Raw genomic sequence first — 16,945 nt, 5'->3', positions numbered from 1 at the left:
GGGGAGGGAAGAAGAGAACCAACAGCTGACTCTGCCCTCCATGTGCGTGTATGCGTACACAATACATACTTATATACAGGTGCACAAACACATACACGCTTATACATATACAATCACACACTCATACACCAGCACACACATATGCACACACACAAACACATACAAATGCACACACACAGCTGGGCGGTGGTGGCGCACGCCTTTAATCCCAACACTCGGGAGGCAGAGGCAATTGAAGCCCTGTGAGTTCGAGGCCAGCCTGGTCTACACCTACAGCTAGGACTGTTACACAGGGAAACCCTGTCTCAAAAAAGAACAAAGCAAAACAAAAAAAAATACACACATAAATTAACAGAAACATGCACACAATAAATAAACATACTTTAAAAAAAAAACCCAAAGGCGTGTGCACTTACAGGTAAATAACTTTCTCCATGGCTCACACGTGGGAATATCATGGGCCTGGTGAACTGTGGTGCAATTGGGGAGAGGAGAACGTTCTTGTGACAGCCAGCCAGGGACGGCTGCTGGCAGCAACCTCATTGCCATCTCCTTCCTAAAGCTGTCCTTTCCTTCAGTCAGGGATGGAACCCAGGGTTTGGGGCAAGTAATGGGGGGGCTGAGCCCCTCCTCCAGCCCCTCACTGGGGGATTCTAGGGAGGTGCTCCACCTTGACCACGCCCCTAGCCGCTCACTGGGGAATTCTAGGGAGGTGCTCCACCCTGACCACGCCTCTAGGCCCACACAGGGTTCTGTGGTAGGCTACTCTTAAGTTACTCACATGGTGAACCCTCATTCTTATGGATATGGAACTTTTGCCTTTAAAAAAACTTTGCGTGCACGTGCCTTCACTGGTGTGTGCACGTGATCATGGGTACCCACGGATCACAAAGCTGTTGGGTCTCTGGAGTTCTGGGCAGCTGTCTGTGCTGGGACCAAACACAAGTCCTCTGCAGGAGCATTATGAGTACCCAGCCCCTGATATATTAACTTTGCCAGGTCGGCTCTGTAGGGCAGGCTTGAACTACAGATCCTCAAGTGTGGTGTGTGTGTGACAGATGTGCGCCACCACCTGACACCACCATACACACACACACACCGCACACGTACGCGCACTCTCCACACACACACACACTCACGTACCCGCATTCACACTCTCTCACACACACACACACCGCACTCGCACATGTATGCGCACTGTGTACGCACGCACACGTACTCACGTAGCACACTCTCACCACACACGCACCCGCACTCACACGCACTCTCTCTCTCTCTCTCTCTCTCTCTCTCTCTCTCTCTCTCTCTCACACACACACACACACACACACACACACACACACACGGAGGCACGCACTTGCCTTTTCTGTCTCTCAGTGCCGGCGCCATCAGCACTTCTGCTGGTGCACCACCATGTGTCCCTTCATCACCATGACAATGGACTCTGTCTCTGAACTGTAAACCAGCCCCAACTACATGTTTGTTTTTATAAGAGTCGCTATGGCTGTGGTGTTGTTGCAGGAACACCTAAGGCACATGGTATCCGTCAGTAGTCAAGGCAAGTAGTCTTCAGCAAGTGTTGGTGTGCTGGCACACATCACACGCCTCTACTGCTAGCACTCGGGAGGCAGAGGCAGGCGGATCTCTGAGTTCGAGGCCAGCCTGGGCTACAGAGAGAGTTCCAGGTTAGCCAGGGCTACCCAGAGAGACCCTGCCTTAAGTGTCTTGGCCCACTGAGCCACCTGGAGGCCCCATATGACTTCTTTTTTTCTTTTTTAAAACGGGGTTTCTTTATTTTTGTAGCTCGACTGACCTGGAACTCACTGTGTAGACCCAGCTGGACTTGAGCTCACAGAGATCCGCCTGACTCAACCTTTTTTGGAGGATTAAAAACAAAACACAAAAGGTTGCTCCATTCCAAACTGCCCTTGGCAAACTTCCCCCAATTCTCCTGCCTCAGATTTTCAAGTGTTAGGGTGAGAGACACGTGCTACTGGGTCCCTTTATTTCTAAAAAAGTGAAAAACGCATCCCCTCCTAGAGCGGGCACACTGAGCCCAACTAGACGGATCTGGAGAGAGGGCAGGGGCAATGGCAGCCACACTGGGGCCCAGATGCAGGGAGGTCAACGTCCGGGATGGGAGGGTGAAGAGCTGACTGGGGGCAGGGGTCTAGGCATGGCCCTAAGGGCACGTGCGCACTGCAGCAGGGTGGGGGTAGGGTGCGATGTGGGGATCCCTCACCCCTGAACCGTCTGTCTCTCTAGATCCTCCGCAGGCTGAGTGATAGATTCGAAGATCTGCAGAAATGCTGCAGATCTTTGAGAATTTCTCAGGCCGGCAGTGTCAGCACAGACAGGCGATGCACGTGCAGGGGGTGAGTGCACGTGCAAGCCCACGTCCACATGCGTGTGGGTTTCCTTCCTGGGCGTGGCAGACAGTGCCGCCATACCCATCTGCGCTTGCATGCAGGCCTCGCCCGATGGCGGAAGTGGGAGGCTTCCTAGTGTCCTGGGAGAAAAGGGAGACCAGAAGGCTGGGACCGTGTCCCAGTGCCTGCCGCGTCTGCTTTGCGAGCACGAGCCTGGATCTTAAGGGCCCACGTGAAAAGCAGCAGGAGGCCAGGGACCTGGGAATGAAAGGATCCGGGGACTGGGGAGCTCCCAGAAACCCAGCATCCCGGAAGGAGAGCACACCAGGTGCAGCCAGAGATCCTGTTCCCCAAAGGCAACGCCACTGGCTTCTACCCCAGCAGGGACTGGCAAGCGTGCATGCGCGGATTGCACACGCTAGAGACCACACAGGCAGAGGACAACGAAGGCTGAGGCTGGGTGTGGTGGCACCGGTGTGGGCTGGCACAGGCCTGTCATCCAAGCATTCGGGAGGCGCGCAAGGATCAGGGGTTTGAGACCAAGCTTGGCCATGTCTCGAGTTCTAGACTCACCCGAGACTCACGAACCAAACCCCTACAGAGAAAATAAGTTGAGGGGATAGTGATGTCGTCCTTTCCTGTGCTCATTCGAGCCACTCGTGACAGATACAGGTTGGGGCCCACGAGTGGAGGACCGGACCATTCTGCCGCTGTCTGAGTGCACCCCGGAACCCTACACTGGACTGGCTCCCCATGGCACTGACTGTCTCCTTCCACCGGCAGGGGACAGGTCTGGAATGGGTGTCAGCCCCCATCCAGTCCAAGCTGGCATCTACTGGGCACAGCTGGGTCCCCAAGGACCCAGATCCTGTACCCTAAAACCTTGGCTGGGTGTGGAAGGACAGGGGTACCATGTGCTGGGGTGCAGGTGTCTTTGCCTTGGTGTTACATTGACCCTTGGAAGGCCTGAAGGGTGCCAAGTAGTATTGTGTTCCCAGAGATCGAGTTCTGTGGGTACCACAAAGGATGAGGACACTTTCATCCCAGCTTGCTATGACCCTGGCATCTACAGATTCTCAGGTTGGCGTTTAGGGAATTCTGTCCCTGTCCAGGTTCCCCAATGGTCAGTGGGATAAAGATGCACCTCTGCCCCATGCTCCAGAGTGGGGGCTCCCAGGGGCACCCCTCTTCACCCAGATATTTTCAGCAAGACCTCCCGCTGCCCTGCAGGACGTGGTGCTGGCCCCAGCCCATGGGTGTTCTCCGTTGGAGAAAAAGTTCTAGAGAAAGACCCCAGAACCAAGGTTAGACTCAGACACCTACCCCGGAGCTCTGTCCAGCACCCCAGCTTCCAGAGACACCCAGAGTGAGGAGATGGATTTCCCATTCCGTTTCATCGGCCAGTGGTGGCTGAAAGGCCAGAACCACCATGTGCCGTGGAACCCAGTAACTAGTAGTGATTGTTCCTGGCCTCAGTTTCCCCAGTGTGATCAGACTATGGAGCCTCAGAGTTGGTCTGGGAGTCCAAAGCTGTACTCCCCAAGGCTCCCTTGCCCAGGTGGGTGTGTGTCCCTGTGCTCAGGGAAGCAGCTCCCACCCAGGCCCGCAGGGACCTTGGCGTCCCGTCTCCCACCCACTTCCAGCATGCCAGCCGCAGAGCAGGGTGGAACCTACCAGAGATGGAAACGTAAACAGAGCATCTCCACAGCCTCAGCTCTGCACCCAGGCTGAGGAGCCACACAGGGCCACCCACAGGGCTGAGGCTCCTGATCACACCAACTCCCACCCTGAGTGAGACTCATAGAATAAGGTCTCATGTAGATGGCTGTGTCTGTTCCATACCCACAGCTGCCACAGGGATAGCTGCTTCATAAATACAGCAAGCAATTAAGGCAGACCCCCTACCCACGAGTGGGAGGGACCTAGGAAGTCATGGCCTGGAGCGGAGTGTGTCAGCAACAGGTTCTCTTCCTATGGCTCAGGCTTCTAGCTACCCACACCCACAGTGGACAAAGTTCTACATGAAGACCCCAGAACCAAGGTTCTGGGAAGCTAAGGGTGCCCATTAAGGGGTCCCAGGTAAAGGGGGGTGTCTGTCACCTAGGTGCTACAGACAGTGACTTTGGGTTGGACACTGCCTGTAGGACTCTGGACAGCCACCTCAGTGGAACCAAGAGGCCACACTGGGGACCGTCTGGTACTTCTGGTCCCATTGCAGCTGCCTGCACGCCTTGCAGAAGGCCAGAACCATGCTCCCCAAGCGAGGCCTGAGCGTCTTCCTCCAGCGAAAGTAACGCTGGTAGCTCAGGCTATCCCTGTCCAGCTCCTGCAGGTACCGAGCCAGGTCCCCTGGGCTCTTGAAGTCATCCACGTGGATGAAGGCGTCAGGGGGCAGGAACCGTTCATAGTTCTTCCTGCTGGGCCCCAGGACCACAGGCACGGCCCAGGCTTCCAGAGCATTCCTCCACAGCTTCTCTGTGATGTAATCTGGGTGGAGGGAATTTTCGAACGCCAGGTAAAACTTGTATCTGGCCAGTGTCTCCGTCATGTTGCCTTGGGGAAGCGGTTTATGCCCTCGGCCATACACGTCGACACGGAGGTGACTCTTAAGGTTCTCATAGTACTGCACCCGGGCCGACTTGGAGTTCCAGTTGGACACAGCCCAGGCCACTAGGTCAGTCTTGGCAGACAGGTTGACCTGGATTTGGCCTGGAGGCTCCGGCCACGGCTCCAGCCAGCCATAGGGCGTGAAGATGTCAGAGTCACTGCGATAGGACATGGTGAGGTTGAAGTAACCATCCAGGGCTGACAGATGGCTGCAGTGGCTAGGCGACTCCAAGCTGAACCACACCCAGCGCTGGCCTGGTGGTCTCGGCTGAGGTGGCAGCTGTGACTTGGGGTTGGCGCTGACTTCACGGTGGTGGACGATGACTGCGTCTGCTTGGGGGTACAAGCTCCGGTTGGCGGTCAGCTGGCAGTCGACGGTGCCCGGGAGCATCTTGGAACAGGGCGACAGAGCCACTGGTGTGTGGAAGGGCCATGTCCACAGTAAGATGAGGAGAGGTCTGGGGGCAGGGGGAGTCGGGGTGGAGGCTGGTCCCGGGGAGCGACCAGGAGCTGGGGGTCCAGGTCGGTCATAGGACACTCGGGTGTAGGAGAAGAAACCCAGAGCAAAGAGCAGCTGCAGCAGCAGGCTGACGAGGTATGGGCGCCAGGGACACTGTGCCTTTACTGCTCGGGGCATATCCATGGCCTGGGGACCTGGGAAGAGATGGAAGGATAGGATGATGAGGCCCAACGTTATTATTCATGGTTATTAGACAGTTTCAAAAGGGTCTCATGTAGCCCACGCTGGCCTATAATAGCTCGGTCGTCAAGGATGACGTTAATGCCTGGCTCTCTGGCCTCCATCTTCCGAGTGCTGGGATGGCAGGCATGTGCTCCTATGCCCAGCTAAGTCTTGATAGACGCTGTTAGCATTTTCTCTATGTCGGAAGACAGACCTCAAACAATGACACAGCAAAAATCCAGAGACCCAAGGTCTTGCCCCCGTGGGTCCCCCTCCTTCTTAACTCTGGACAAAAGACCCTCTCTCTACTCTGGTCCCACCTGGGTTCCACCTTTTCCCAGTTTCTTCTCCAGTTTCAGGGAAGTTAGACCCGAATAGAAAATCTCACAGACGTCTCTGGAGTTTCGGTTCCAGGATTCTGGCTGGAAGGGTGAGATGTAAGGCTTGAGGCTGTGGAGGAGGGTCCCACATTCACCCAGGAGATGATGCTCTTCAGGGACCTCAGCTCTCAGAGACGCACCATCTCTGACCTACGCACCCTGGAACCGTCCGTCTAACAAAAGGGAAAACTAAGGCTCAGAGAATGGCATTCCTCTACCCCAAATGCCCCCACTTATCAGTTGTCACCCTAATCCACAGACAGTTCGGGTCTATAGGTGCCTTCTAACGAGGGAACTACAGAGCCCGTTCAGCGTGGCTGTCGGGGGCTGCATAGGTCCTTGTCAGACATCTTCCTCAATTGTTTCCTGCCTTATATTTAGAGATGGAGTCGTCTTTGGCCATACCACCCTGGACGTGCCTGATCTCGTCTGATCTCAGAAGCTAAGCAGGGTTGGGCCCAGTTAATACTTAGTACTTGGATGGGAGGCGGAGTCCTGATGGTTCACCTGATTGGGACCCCAGCGATCCTCTCATCTCCACCTCCCCAGCCTTGGGATTTGAGGCGTATACTGGCTTTTTTTATGTAAGCACCAGGGATTTGAATTCAGGTCCTAATTTCAGGGAGGCAAGTACTTTATAGACTCAGCCAGCTCCCCAGCCTTTATTTTTTGGATTTTTCTGATAAGGCCTCATGTATCCCAGGGTTAACGTCAAACCCATTGTGATCTCCCTATTTTGGCCTCCTTGGGTGCTGTGCTGTTCCTCCCTGCCTGCATTACAGATCCTGTAAATATTGATACTTGGAACTGGAGATTTCTGAATTGTTACAAGCACAGGCTGCTTTTGTTGACAAGCCGGGTTCCATTCCCAGGACCCACACAGCAGGCAGCTCACAACCACCTGTACCTCCCGCTCCAGAAGACCCAGAGCCCCCTGCTGGCCTCTTCAGGCACTGCACTCACAAGCACGCAACACAAATAAATAGTAAAATATCCCTGACCACGCCCCTAGCCCCTCACTGGGGATTCTAGGCGGGGCTCCACCCTGACCACGCCCCAGTCCCTCCCTGGGGATTCTAGGCGGGACTCCACCCTAACCACGCCCCAAACCATCACTGGGGGCTTCTTGGTGGGGGCTTTACCCCTGACCACTCCCCAGCCCCTCATTGGGGATTCTAGGCGGGGCTCCACCCTAACCACGCCCCAAACCCTCACTATGGGGTCCTGGGGGTGCTCCATCCCATAGTGATCTTGTTGACATTTCCTGCCATTTATAATTTGAATTGGAGGTTTGTGCGCTGTAAACCCTGGCAGGTGGGTGGGTGATGTTCCCATCTGGGCCCCAGCAAGGTGTCTGGTAAGAAAGCAGTGTGACAAGTTGGCCCAGCTTTGAATTTGGGTGGATCCCCTCAAGTCTCTGCTGTTTATTACTCTGAGGGATTATGTGCCTCAGATTACAATGTTTGGTTTTTATGCCAGTGTCACATGGTTCTGGTGTGGGCAGCCCTAAGGGACAGGCAGTGATGACTTACACAGCGACCTGAAGAGGACAAACGAGGGTGACTTCCTGTGTCAGTAGAAACGCCAGGCAGTGGTGGTACACGCCTTTAATCCCAGCACTCAGGAGGCAGAGGCAGGTGGGCTTCAGTGAGTTCGATCGAGGCCAGCCTGGTCTACAGAGTGAGTTCCAGGACAGCCAGGGCTACACAGAGAAACCCTGTCTCGAAAAACCAACAGTGTGGGGGGAGATCGCTGTAAATTCGCACCCTGGCATGGCAACACACTCATGACCCCAGCACTCACTCCAGACACTGAGGCAGGAAAGTGGAGCATTCGGGCTAACCTGGACCCCATCTCGGACCAAACAAAACAGAGAATGAGGGGTAGGGATTGTGGGCAGTGTTCACCCAGCACAGGGAGCCCTGGGTTCTGTCCCCCAAAACAAGCATGGTGGAGATAGAGGCAGGACAATCAAGAGTTAGGGTCATCCTTGGCTACGTAAGGAGTTTGAGGCCAGCCTGGACTATGTGAGACCCTCAGAAAGAAAATAAAAACAACGGCAACAACTTAAGACACAAATGGACACAGCACATGTCTGGGATCGTCCCTCCTTTGTCATGTGAGAACAAACGGGGCGAGGGCCGGGATGGCCCGTGGATGGTATGACTTCCAGACCAGCCCTGGGTCAGAATGAGGTTTAAACTCCCCTGACTCTGTCCTTGGAAAGTCAGGGACCCGCTTCCTGCTCCACAAACCCAGATCCCTGCCGCTGCTAAGCCCCTGCCCGTGGGTATGAGCTGCTGGCTCTGGGCCATCAGTCCGGGCCAGCCCAGGCTTTACTGGGAATTAAATGTAAGCCAGTTAAGGGTAGACAAGAGGAAGGACAGGCTAAAGAGGTTTCTCTCAAGAGAAGTGCTCCCGAGTGGGCTAAAGTAAGATGGTCTTCCCAAGTGGCCTTACCTGGAGCAGGAGGCAGCTGCAGCCCAGACCTGATCAGCGCAGGATCCTTCTCAGAATAATGGTGATCCGAAAGAAAGGAAGGAGGAAGTGTATTACAATTGTTTTCTTTATGACCCAGCCCACAGCTTCCAGATGAACAGTGATCTAAGTTTAAGGTCCAACCTCTATCTTTGGTCCGGGTTGCTTGGCTAAGAGCCAGCCTCTGAGCTACCACTCCTGAGGTGCCTGGTCTGTAAGGCTGATCAGTGCGGCTGTTTTACTCTCTGAACTTCAGGCAAGCTTTACTTATTAAAATACAAATGAACACAAACTGAGTAAGCAGAAAGTGCAAGCAAGCGACTTCCAAAAAATGTGAGAAATGACAGAATCAGCTGGCTGCCTGGACACACACCCAAGGTTCCTCTGCAACGTTGGGGCATCCATCTTCGCTCTACAGGCCTAGCATATCCAATAGACTTTTCTGTGAAGCAGGATATTCTGAAGGGCTGTCCCTCCTTGTCTTGACAATATTTGGCAGTCACTTTCTTCTGTGTCCTGCTTGCCCTATTAGGACAGCATACTGTCAGCAGTTGAGGCAGGGCATTTTCTTGTTCAGTGATTTACTTTTTTTTAATAAGATTTACTTATTTATTATGTATACAACATTCCTTCCATGTATGCTTGCATGCCAGAAGAGGGCACCAGATCTCATTATAGCTGCACTGTGAGCCACCATGTGGTTGCTGGGAATTGAACTCAGGACCTCTGGAAGAGCAGTCAGTGCTCTTAACCTCTGAGCCATCTCTCCAGCCCCTAGTGATTTACTTTTGCCACAAAGAAAGTAAACTCCCCATGGAGTTTCTTCAATGTCCATTATTTTCTCTGAAGTAGGTTGGTGCTGCCAGGAGCAGACATGTCTCATTGTCACAAAAGAGAACATAGGTTATTAAAACATCTTAAATGCTATATTCTGTAGATCTCTGAAGCATTTGAAGATGACTTGTCTATCTAAAAAATATATTTGTTTGACCTTGAAAGCATACCTAAATGTGACCATAAGTTCAATTATACTAGGTGACTAATTACTAACCCTGTATTTCCTTATTACCCTAAACAGTTTGTAATAATAATTTTCAAGGTCTAGAAATTTGCATTACATTGTTGAATGAGTTGCATAGGTATAACACCTTGAACAAGAGTAAAAATGTATGTACAGGGCTGGAGAGATGGCTCAGAGGTTAAAAGAACTGACTGCTGTTCTGAAGGTCCTGAGTTCAATTCCCAGCAACCACATGATGGCTCACACCCATCTATAATTAGATCTGGTGCCCAGAACACTATATACATAATAAATAAATTTAAAAAAAAATGTATGTACAGTATGTTCTAACAAAATTAATCTCAAATTTGTAACAATATACAAAATTTGTATACAATATACAAAAGTCCAATCCAATGTAGAACATTTAAAACTACTAGTAGTTGCTTTTTAAAAGTAGATTCTGGGGGGCTGGAGAGAAGGCTCAGTGGTTAAGAGCATTGCCTGCTCTTCCAAAGGTCCTGAGTTCAATTCCCGGCAACCACATGGTGGCTCACAACCATCTGTAATGAGGTCTGGTGCCCTCTTCTGGCCTGCAAACATACACACAGACAGAATATTGTATACATAATAAATAAATTAATTAATTAAATAAAATAAAAATAGATTCTGTAATCTGTCTTTTTGTCTTATCATACCTATATCCTCCCTTTTTCTTTTCAGAGTAGATTCAATAATCTGCCCTTTTATCCCATGAGGCTTGTGGTGTCAGTGGCTGACCCTGGCAGAGGCAGGGGCTCTGGCACAGGAAGGTCACGTACTTGTGACTGTAAAACCAGTGTCTTTTTCCACGAGCTCTGGCTATCCGGGAAACGTTTTCCCTCTCCTGGTGGATGGAGACATGTTCTGGATGGTTGGTTTTTTAATCAGAATCTGTCTTCTCCAGGGACGGAAGTCTCCACTCTACCGAGTTGCTCCGCTTTGTGTCACCCCGAGTCTCACCATGCCAGGTGGGTGGGGTCCCAGGACTTGGTTTGCTGAAGGAAGTGACCGCTCTTGACCTCTCTCTGGCTGGATTAGTCTGACTTCTGGGCATGATTTCTGAGCTGTCAGTCTTAATGTCACGGTGACATAGGCCCATGGTCAAGCACTGGATGGGTGAGCTTTGGACTCTGCAGTCTCCGTGGGTACGCACCTCTTCCAGGAAACCTCCTCAACCTATAACTTCCCTGTCCTTCCAGTTTTCTGAGTTCCCTGGGTGTAGGATGGCTCAGCCTACTTTTTCTGCCTGGGCTAAGGAGGATAAGACAGAAGGGCTGGGAAATACTCGATCATATTTCACAGAATAAAATGAATTATTTACTTATCTGGGTTTTTTGTTGATAATTGTTGCTTGTTTGTTCATTTTTGAGACAGGCAGGGTTTCTCTGTGTAGTGCTGGCTGTCCTGGAACTCACTCTGTAGACCAGGCTGGCCTCGAACTCACAAAGATCCATCTGCTTCTGCCTCCCGAGTGCTGGGATAAAAGGCGTGCACCACCACCGCCCAGCATGAATGCAATGAGCCAAAGGGCTCTTGTCATTTAAGATGGGCCTGTAGTCTATATGTGCGGTTGTGACGTTTGGTCACAGAGGCAGCCTGAGCTGGGCTCTGTTTCCAGCCTCTTCAACACAGCATGACGACCCAAAGAATAGCAGCAGGGATGTTTGATTTCTAGATGTCCCCAAAGCCACAAGGGGAGCTTGGCCATCCCAGCAGGCCTTTCTGCCTCAGAGGAGGTATGTGGTGGCCTCCGGGTATCCCACCTGCCTCTGGCAGAAAGAGACTCTCATTTGACCCATGGCCAGATGGATTGTGGGGGTGCTGGCATCACACACCAGCACCCAGGTGTGAGGGCCCCTAAAGTCCCTGGAGCGAGAGGCATCCATCAGCAGGTCACTGTGGGGTGTGGGCTACAGTGGGTGAGATCCAGCAGGCCCCAGGGCTGGCAGGAATTTTCCACGCTCCTAAACCCAACCTGCTGAGCCTGGAAGCCGGCTGGAAGCCCCTGGGTGCCGCCCAGCATGGTGGTGAAGGCCAGGCTACCAGGACGGTGGAACGGTGATGTCCCCAAGGACAGTACCAGAATCCTGTACCCTGATCCCCGGGCTGAGTCTCTGACCCTAGGCTGAGCCCAGGTCCTAGTTGAGCCCCAACTCTGAATCTCAACTGTAGATAAGGGAGGCTTGGGGTTCAGAACCTCTGTTCCATCAGGCCCTTTCTGACCTGTCCCAGAGAATGCCATCTGTCCATGGGGACTAGCCATGTTTGTGCACACACGAGTGCATGTGTGTGCGCATGTGTGTATGTGTGTGTGTATACATGACTAGAAATTAATCTGAAATCCTAGTATGCATGTATGTGTGCCTGAGTGCCTGGAAATGAACCTGTATCCCTGTGTGTCCGTGTGTGTGTACACGTGCACAAATTCATATGTGAGTGTGTGAGCATGACTGGAAATGAGCCAGCAGCCGTGTGTGTGTGTGTGTGTGTGTGTGTGTGTGTGCACGCACACGCATGAAGACCAGATGTCAGCCTTGGCTGTCTGCCTAGTTCTGTCTTGTTTTCTGAGAGTCTCACTGGCCTGAGCTGGGCCAGTGGTCAACAAGCCCCGGGATCTTCCTGTGTCTACCCCAGGGCTGGGTTCCAGGGTGCACACATCACTAAGTGTAGCTTTCTCCATGGGTCCTGGAGATTCTAACTCAGGTCCTCATGGAGTGGACGGTAAGCACCCTGCCTGGAGTCGTCCACTAGCCACCCCCCCTTTTTTTGAGGCAGGGTTTCTCTGTAGCTTTTGGAGCCTGTCCTGGAACTAGCTCTTGTAGACCAGGCTGGCCTTGAACTCACAGAGATCCGCCTGCCTCTGCCTCCAGAGTGCTGGGATTAAAGGCGTGCGCCACCACTGCCCTGCTTGCCTTAGCCCTTTGACGGCAGGAAGCACCTCGGGGTCTGGTCTTGCTTCAGGCACCTCTCTGCTGAGCACCCTGCCCCATCCTTCAAGCCACCACCCAACACCACTGTGGCTTTATGTCTGCACACCACCTGTACAGTTTCCTTTTCAGAAATGTTTGTTCTGCCTGATCTTCCTGGTCCCCACCTTAGTCACACAGCTGGGCAAAGTGGTCAAGAACCTGAGAGAGGCAGAGGGACCGGCCACTGACGTGACAGGGCCAGTCCTTGGGGTCAGGGGACGCCTGCCCAGCAACTGGGGGCCAGCATTCCTCCCCAGAGTGCTGTGAACCCAGAGGCTTCCTCTGACCCTCTCTGAGTGAAAGGTGCCATGTACAGAGTAGGCCCCTGGAAGTCCCTCTCCCAGGCTCAGGGCCAGCTGGGACCAACTTCCAGGCTGGGGTGGGCCATCCATGTGTTCTGAGAGTCTTAGGTCTCCTCAGGCCCTAAAATGCTCCAGCAGCTTACAAACCTGCTGGAACTTCATTCCCCCAGACCTAGGGGTCTGCAATGGCGGAGGGGTCTGCTCCCAGGCTGGGGACCATTCACCACCCTGTGGTTCAAACCCATGCCCATCCCCCATGGACCCAGGACCTGCTCTTCCCCTGCTGTGCAAGCAATCCCCAGCCGTGGCCTCCTCGGCCCCTCCCGCACACCGGCAGCCAGGTGTGCTGTGTGGGTGGCTCAGGAGCCATGGGTACGCAGAAGCTGGCTCAGGCCTGGGGTCACTGGTGGGCTTGTCAGAGCACCCCGGCCCCCCACGTTGTCAGCTGTCAGGGCTCCTTCTGGCTTTCCACCTGGGCCAAAATGAATACGTGTCTCTGGCTTCCCTGTGCGTTCACTGTGAAAGTAAGGAAACTGAGGCTCATCCAAACCCATTGTCTCTTGGCATGTAGCAGCTCTGGCTGTCCTGGAATTCACTCTGTAGACCAGGTTGGCTTTAAATCCCTGCCTCTGCCTCCAGAGTGCCGGGATCGCAAAGGTGCGCCACCATCACCCGGCATTCTTCATTTTTGAGAGTAGCAATTCTCCCAGACACAGAGTGTTCTAGAACATTCCAGAAATTCTCATTTACACTCCTAGCCCTGCAGTACCTAACAGGTGATCTGTCTGAAATCTGGATCCATTTTCCCTCAGGTCTCTTGACTTTGGGGTATAGACCTGTCTCTGGAAGCTATGTGACTTTGGGGGTCATCCCAGAACTTCTCAGAATGTACCCTGCCTAGTCTGTGCCAGCGTGATCTGTGGGGTGGTGGGTTTAGTAATTCTCCATCTGAGAACCTGAAAGGCCTTCACATGTCTTCCTACACCACTGTGAGCTTGAGCCAGGAAACATGGCCTCGGTGTCCCCTCCCGCATTACTCTTAAGAACTGGCCTGGCTGGACAGTAGTGGTGCACGCCTTTAATCCCAGCGCTCAGGAGGCAGAGGCAAGAGGATCTCTGTGAGTTCAAGGCCAGCCTGGACTACAGACTGAGTTCCAGGGCAGTCAGGGCAATGTAAAGACCCTGTCTATATATATACACACATAAGAGCTCAACCTCTCCTTGACTCTCTCCAGGCTGGGGGCGGTGGAATGCACCCGGAGCCCAGGAAAATCCAGGTGACAGAAACCTGGCATGGCCTTGCCACCCGCCCCCATCCTGTCCTCACCCTGGGGCCCCTGGCACGTCGGGGTCTGCCTGCCCTGACACCCCAAACCCGCCAGGTTCACGAAGCTTAAGTTTCAGCTCATAGTGGGTGAAGAGGCGGGCCAGGCACGCTTGATTTCCAGTTTCTGAAAATAAATGTCACCAGGACATCTTTTGTCAAGTAGAGGGAAAGAAAAAAGAAAGAAAAAGCCCCTTGCCAAGGAGTGTGAGAAGAAACAAGACCTTGTAGGTACCTGGCAGAAAAAAATTCCAGAGATCGTGTAGGGCCAGAACAAAGGGGCCTTTCTCTCTGGCAGGTTTTGGGGAGTCGAGGTATGGTGGTTTGAAAAGTTAAAAAAAAAAAAAAAAGTCGTCAAGAATTTTGCCAGAAGGAGAAGAGCTAGGCTGTGAGGAAGAGGTTAAAAGCACGGGGTTTTTTCAGGGCTTTTATTTGGGGGATTTGTTTTTTCTAGGACACCTGTCCCACACTCGGGTAAAAGAAAAAAATCTAGAATGTCATGTCAACAACCTGGGCAACAGGCCCAGCACCGCGGGGAACGTATGGAGATGCCACGTGCTGAAGACACTCTGGCATTTGTCCCTATCCGCCCTGCCGCCCCATTAGCATTCTCTTGAGAGCCATAATTTCCCCTCCCTGGACTCTCAGAATGTTCCGGAAGCCCTCATTTACAGCTGGAATCCACCTGCCAGCTACTGAGACTCAGCAAGCCCAGCTGCGGTCCTCAGTCCCGTCACCTCCCAAGTCTGGCATGGTAACAGGGTAGCTGGATATGAGGCCGGCCTCCGTTCCCGACCATCCCAGGACCCTTTGCTTCTTCAGCGTTCTGACCCCAGGATATTTGCACGTGTGCCTCGCATTTCTGCGGGGCTTTGAGGCTCCGTGGATACCGTGCTTACCCAGCATGCATGGGGCCCCAGGGCTCCTCCCCAGCTGCACAGCAAGCTGGAGGCCAGCCTGGGCTACTTGAGACCGGATTTACACAGAGAAATTAACCTCTCGCACTCCCCGGTGTGTCCGCCAATCCTCGCGGCTGCGTTCTAGTTCCTCATTTATCCTAGCTTGCCCATCTCGTCAGCTACTTTGTCTCTGTCGTTGACAACTGGAGTGTCCCCTGACAGAGTTGGAAATATACTGCACGAATGAACGAATGGATGAATGGATAGGCAGCCAAAGCTCCAGTCCAAATCTTCCTCGCCTCTACAGACTCTTCCCCCAGACCCGTGGGGCACGACCTGGACCTGCAGGACCCTGAAGGGACAATGTCTGAGTGGGCTGGGACAGTCTCCAGGCCTTGCAGAGGCCTCAGGTGAGCGGCCCCCCCGGGGTGACACGGTGGGACACGGGCTCTGGACAGAGTCCTGGGTGGCAGGCACAGGCAAGCTGGGCCAACAAGAATGAATAAACAGCTCCTCGGCGGCGGGCTGGGGGTGGGGGACGCTTGGCTGGGGATGTTTGCACAAGGCTGGCAGCCAGGGGGGTGTCATCAGAACTAAAATTAGCCTGTTTCCCGCTTAGCCCCTCCCTGCCGGCCAGGAGGGAGGCCGGGGCCTGGCGGGGCCCCTAAGCAGCACACTGTATGGCGTAGCGGGCAGACACCAGCATAAATCAGTGTTAGCCACCAAGCCACCTGGTGTCGGCACAGCTATTGCTGGCCTATTATTTCCATTTGACAGACAGGGAAACTGAGGCACAGAGACAGTAATGGTCTCAGAGTCACATGCGTGCACAAAGTGGCAGAGCCCGAATTCGATCCAGGGTCCAGAGGCTGCAGCCTTGCCTTTGACAGCTCTCTGAAGGCTGGAGAACCACAGTAAAGTGACCTGGGGAGGCAGAGGGCCCTCTACCCTGCTGCGGCCACTCTTCAGAAGAGGAGGATGGTAGGGTCCCTTCTCTCTGGTGATAGCTGCGTAAGGGACCCAGGGCCTTGAGAGATCTGCCCCTGATCAAGCCCAAACCCTCACTAGGGATTCTAGGCAGGGCTCCACCATGACCACGCCCCCAGCCCCTCACTGGGGATTCTAGGTAGGAGCTCCACCTCTGAACTTTAAACTCAGTAGCTTTGGGTTTTTCCGGGCAAATTCCTGGAGGTGTGATGGAGCCTCTGCTCTACCAGGGTCCCTAAGTTTCCTCCCCTGTGGCTCAGATCCAGGTTGCCTGGAGAAGGATGTAGAGGTGACCCTGCATTTGTAACAGACTATCAGTCATCGAGTGTGCCCCAGTGTGCACACATTTGCGTCCTTTTGTTCCCTCTCAGTCTCCAGCAGACAGAGGGAGCAAGGCCCAGGTCCCTCTCTCGTTCTTCAACCTCTGACTCCTGCACCCCAAGTCAGGCAGCTGCAGCTCCCACAGTCATCCATGCTTAGGCAAGGCCCGAGCCCGGTGCAGTGGCAAGTACTTGCCATCCAGACAGGAGGCTGAAGCAGGAAAATTGCAAGTTCCAAGCTGGCCTGGGTGGTTGTGCAAGAGCCTGTCTCAATGCAGAAAAGCAGGCCTTGTGGTGTTTAGTGAGAGGCTCAGAGGGGCCTCCTAGGTGTCAGTCAGGTGACTGTTGATGGGCTTTCCATGTGCTGCGGAGACCAGCTGTGTGGGAGGGAAGAGCAAGCCACCCGGACTCCACAGCCTGTCACTCACAGCCTCTCCACATTCTTAGTGGGGTGTCAGGGTGGGTGGCCCAGGATGGTGGGGGCAGAATGGTGGGGGACAGGATGGTGGGGACAGGATGGTGAGGACAGGATGGTGAGGACAGGATGGCGGGGGATAGGATGGCGGGGGAAGGATGGTGGGGACAG

General features: G+C 53.5%; 2 protein-coding genes across 6 annotated transcripts in view; both read right to left on the bottom strand.

The window, feature by feature from the left end:
- Positions 1-8,611, bottom strand: part of LOC126490367 (3-galactosyl-N-acetylglucosaminide 4-alpha-L-fucosyltransferase FUT3-like) — a 23,404-nt gene extending 14,793 nt beyond the window's left edge. Inside the window, 1 exon segment of the mRNA XM_050125268.1 lies at positions 8,499-8,611. The gene's annotated coding sequence lies outside the window, so the exon portion shown is untranslated.
- Positions 4,183-8,647, bottom strand: LOC126490399 (3-galactosyl-N-acetylglucosaminide 4-alpha-L-fucosyltransferase FUT3-like). Of its 5 annotated transcripts, none has more exons than XM_050125339.1 (3): positions 8,499-8,647; positions 5,979-6,211; positions 4,183-5,630 (listed from the first exon to the last, which is right to left on the bottom strand). In XM_050125339.1, the coding sequence occupies exon 3, from the start codon at positions 5,617-5,619 to the stop codon at positions 4,531-4,533; it is 1,089 nt and encodes a 362-aa protein (XP_049981296.1). In that variant the 5' UTR covers positions 5,620-5,630; positions 5,979-6,211; positions 8,499-8,647; the 3' UTR covers positions 4,183-4,530. The 5 variants fall into 5 exon arrangements, with proteins under 5 accessions (XP_049981296.1, XP_049981300.1, XP_049981299.1 ...); XM_050125343.1 differs by having other exon boundaries at positions 6,047-6,211; XM_050125342.1 differs by having other exon boundaries at positions 5,979-6,080; positions 8,499-8,605.
- Between the last annotated feature and the right edge of the window lie 8,298 nt (positions 8,648-16,945).

The sequence above is a fragment of the Alexandromys fortis genome, unplaced genomic scaffold (genome assembly GCF_014885135.2).
Source record: "Alexandromys fortis isolate MF-2015 unplaced genomic scaffold, M_Fortis_MF-2015_v1.1 scaffold_243, whole genome shotgun sequence".
Classification (NCBI taxonomy): domain Eukaryota; kingdom Metazoa; phylum Chordata; class Mammalia; order Rodentia; family Cricetidae; genus Alexandromys; species Alexandromys fortis.
This window is presented reverse-complemented; position numbering and strand designations above follow the sequence as displayed.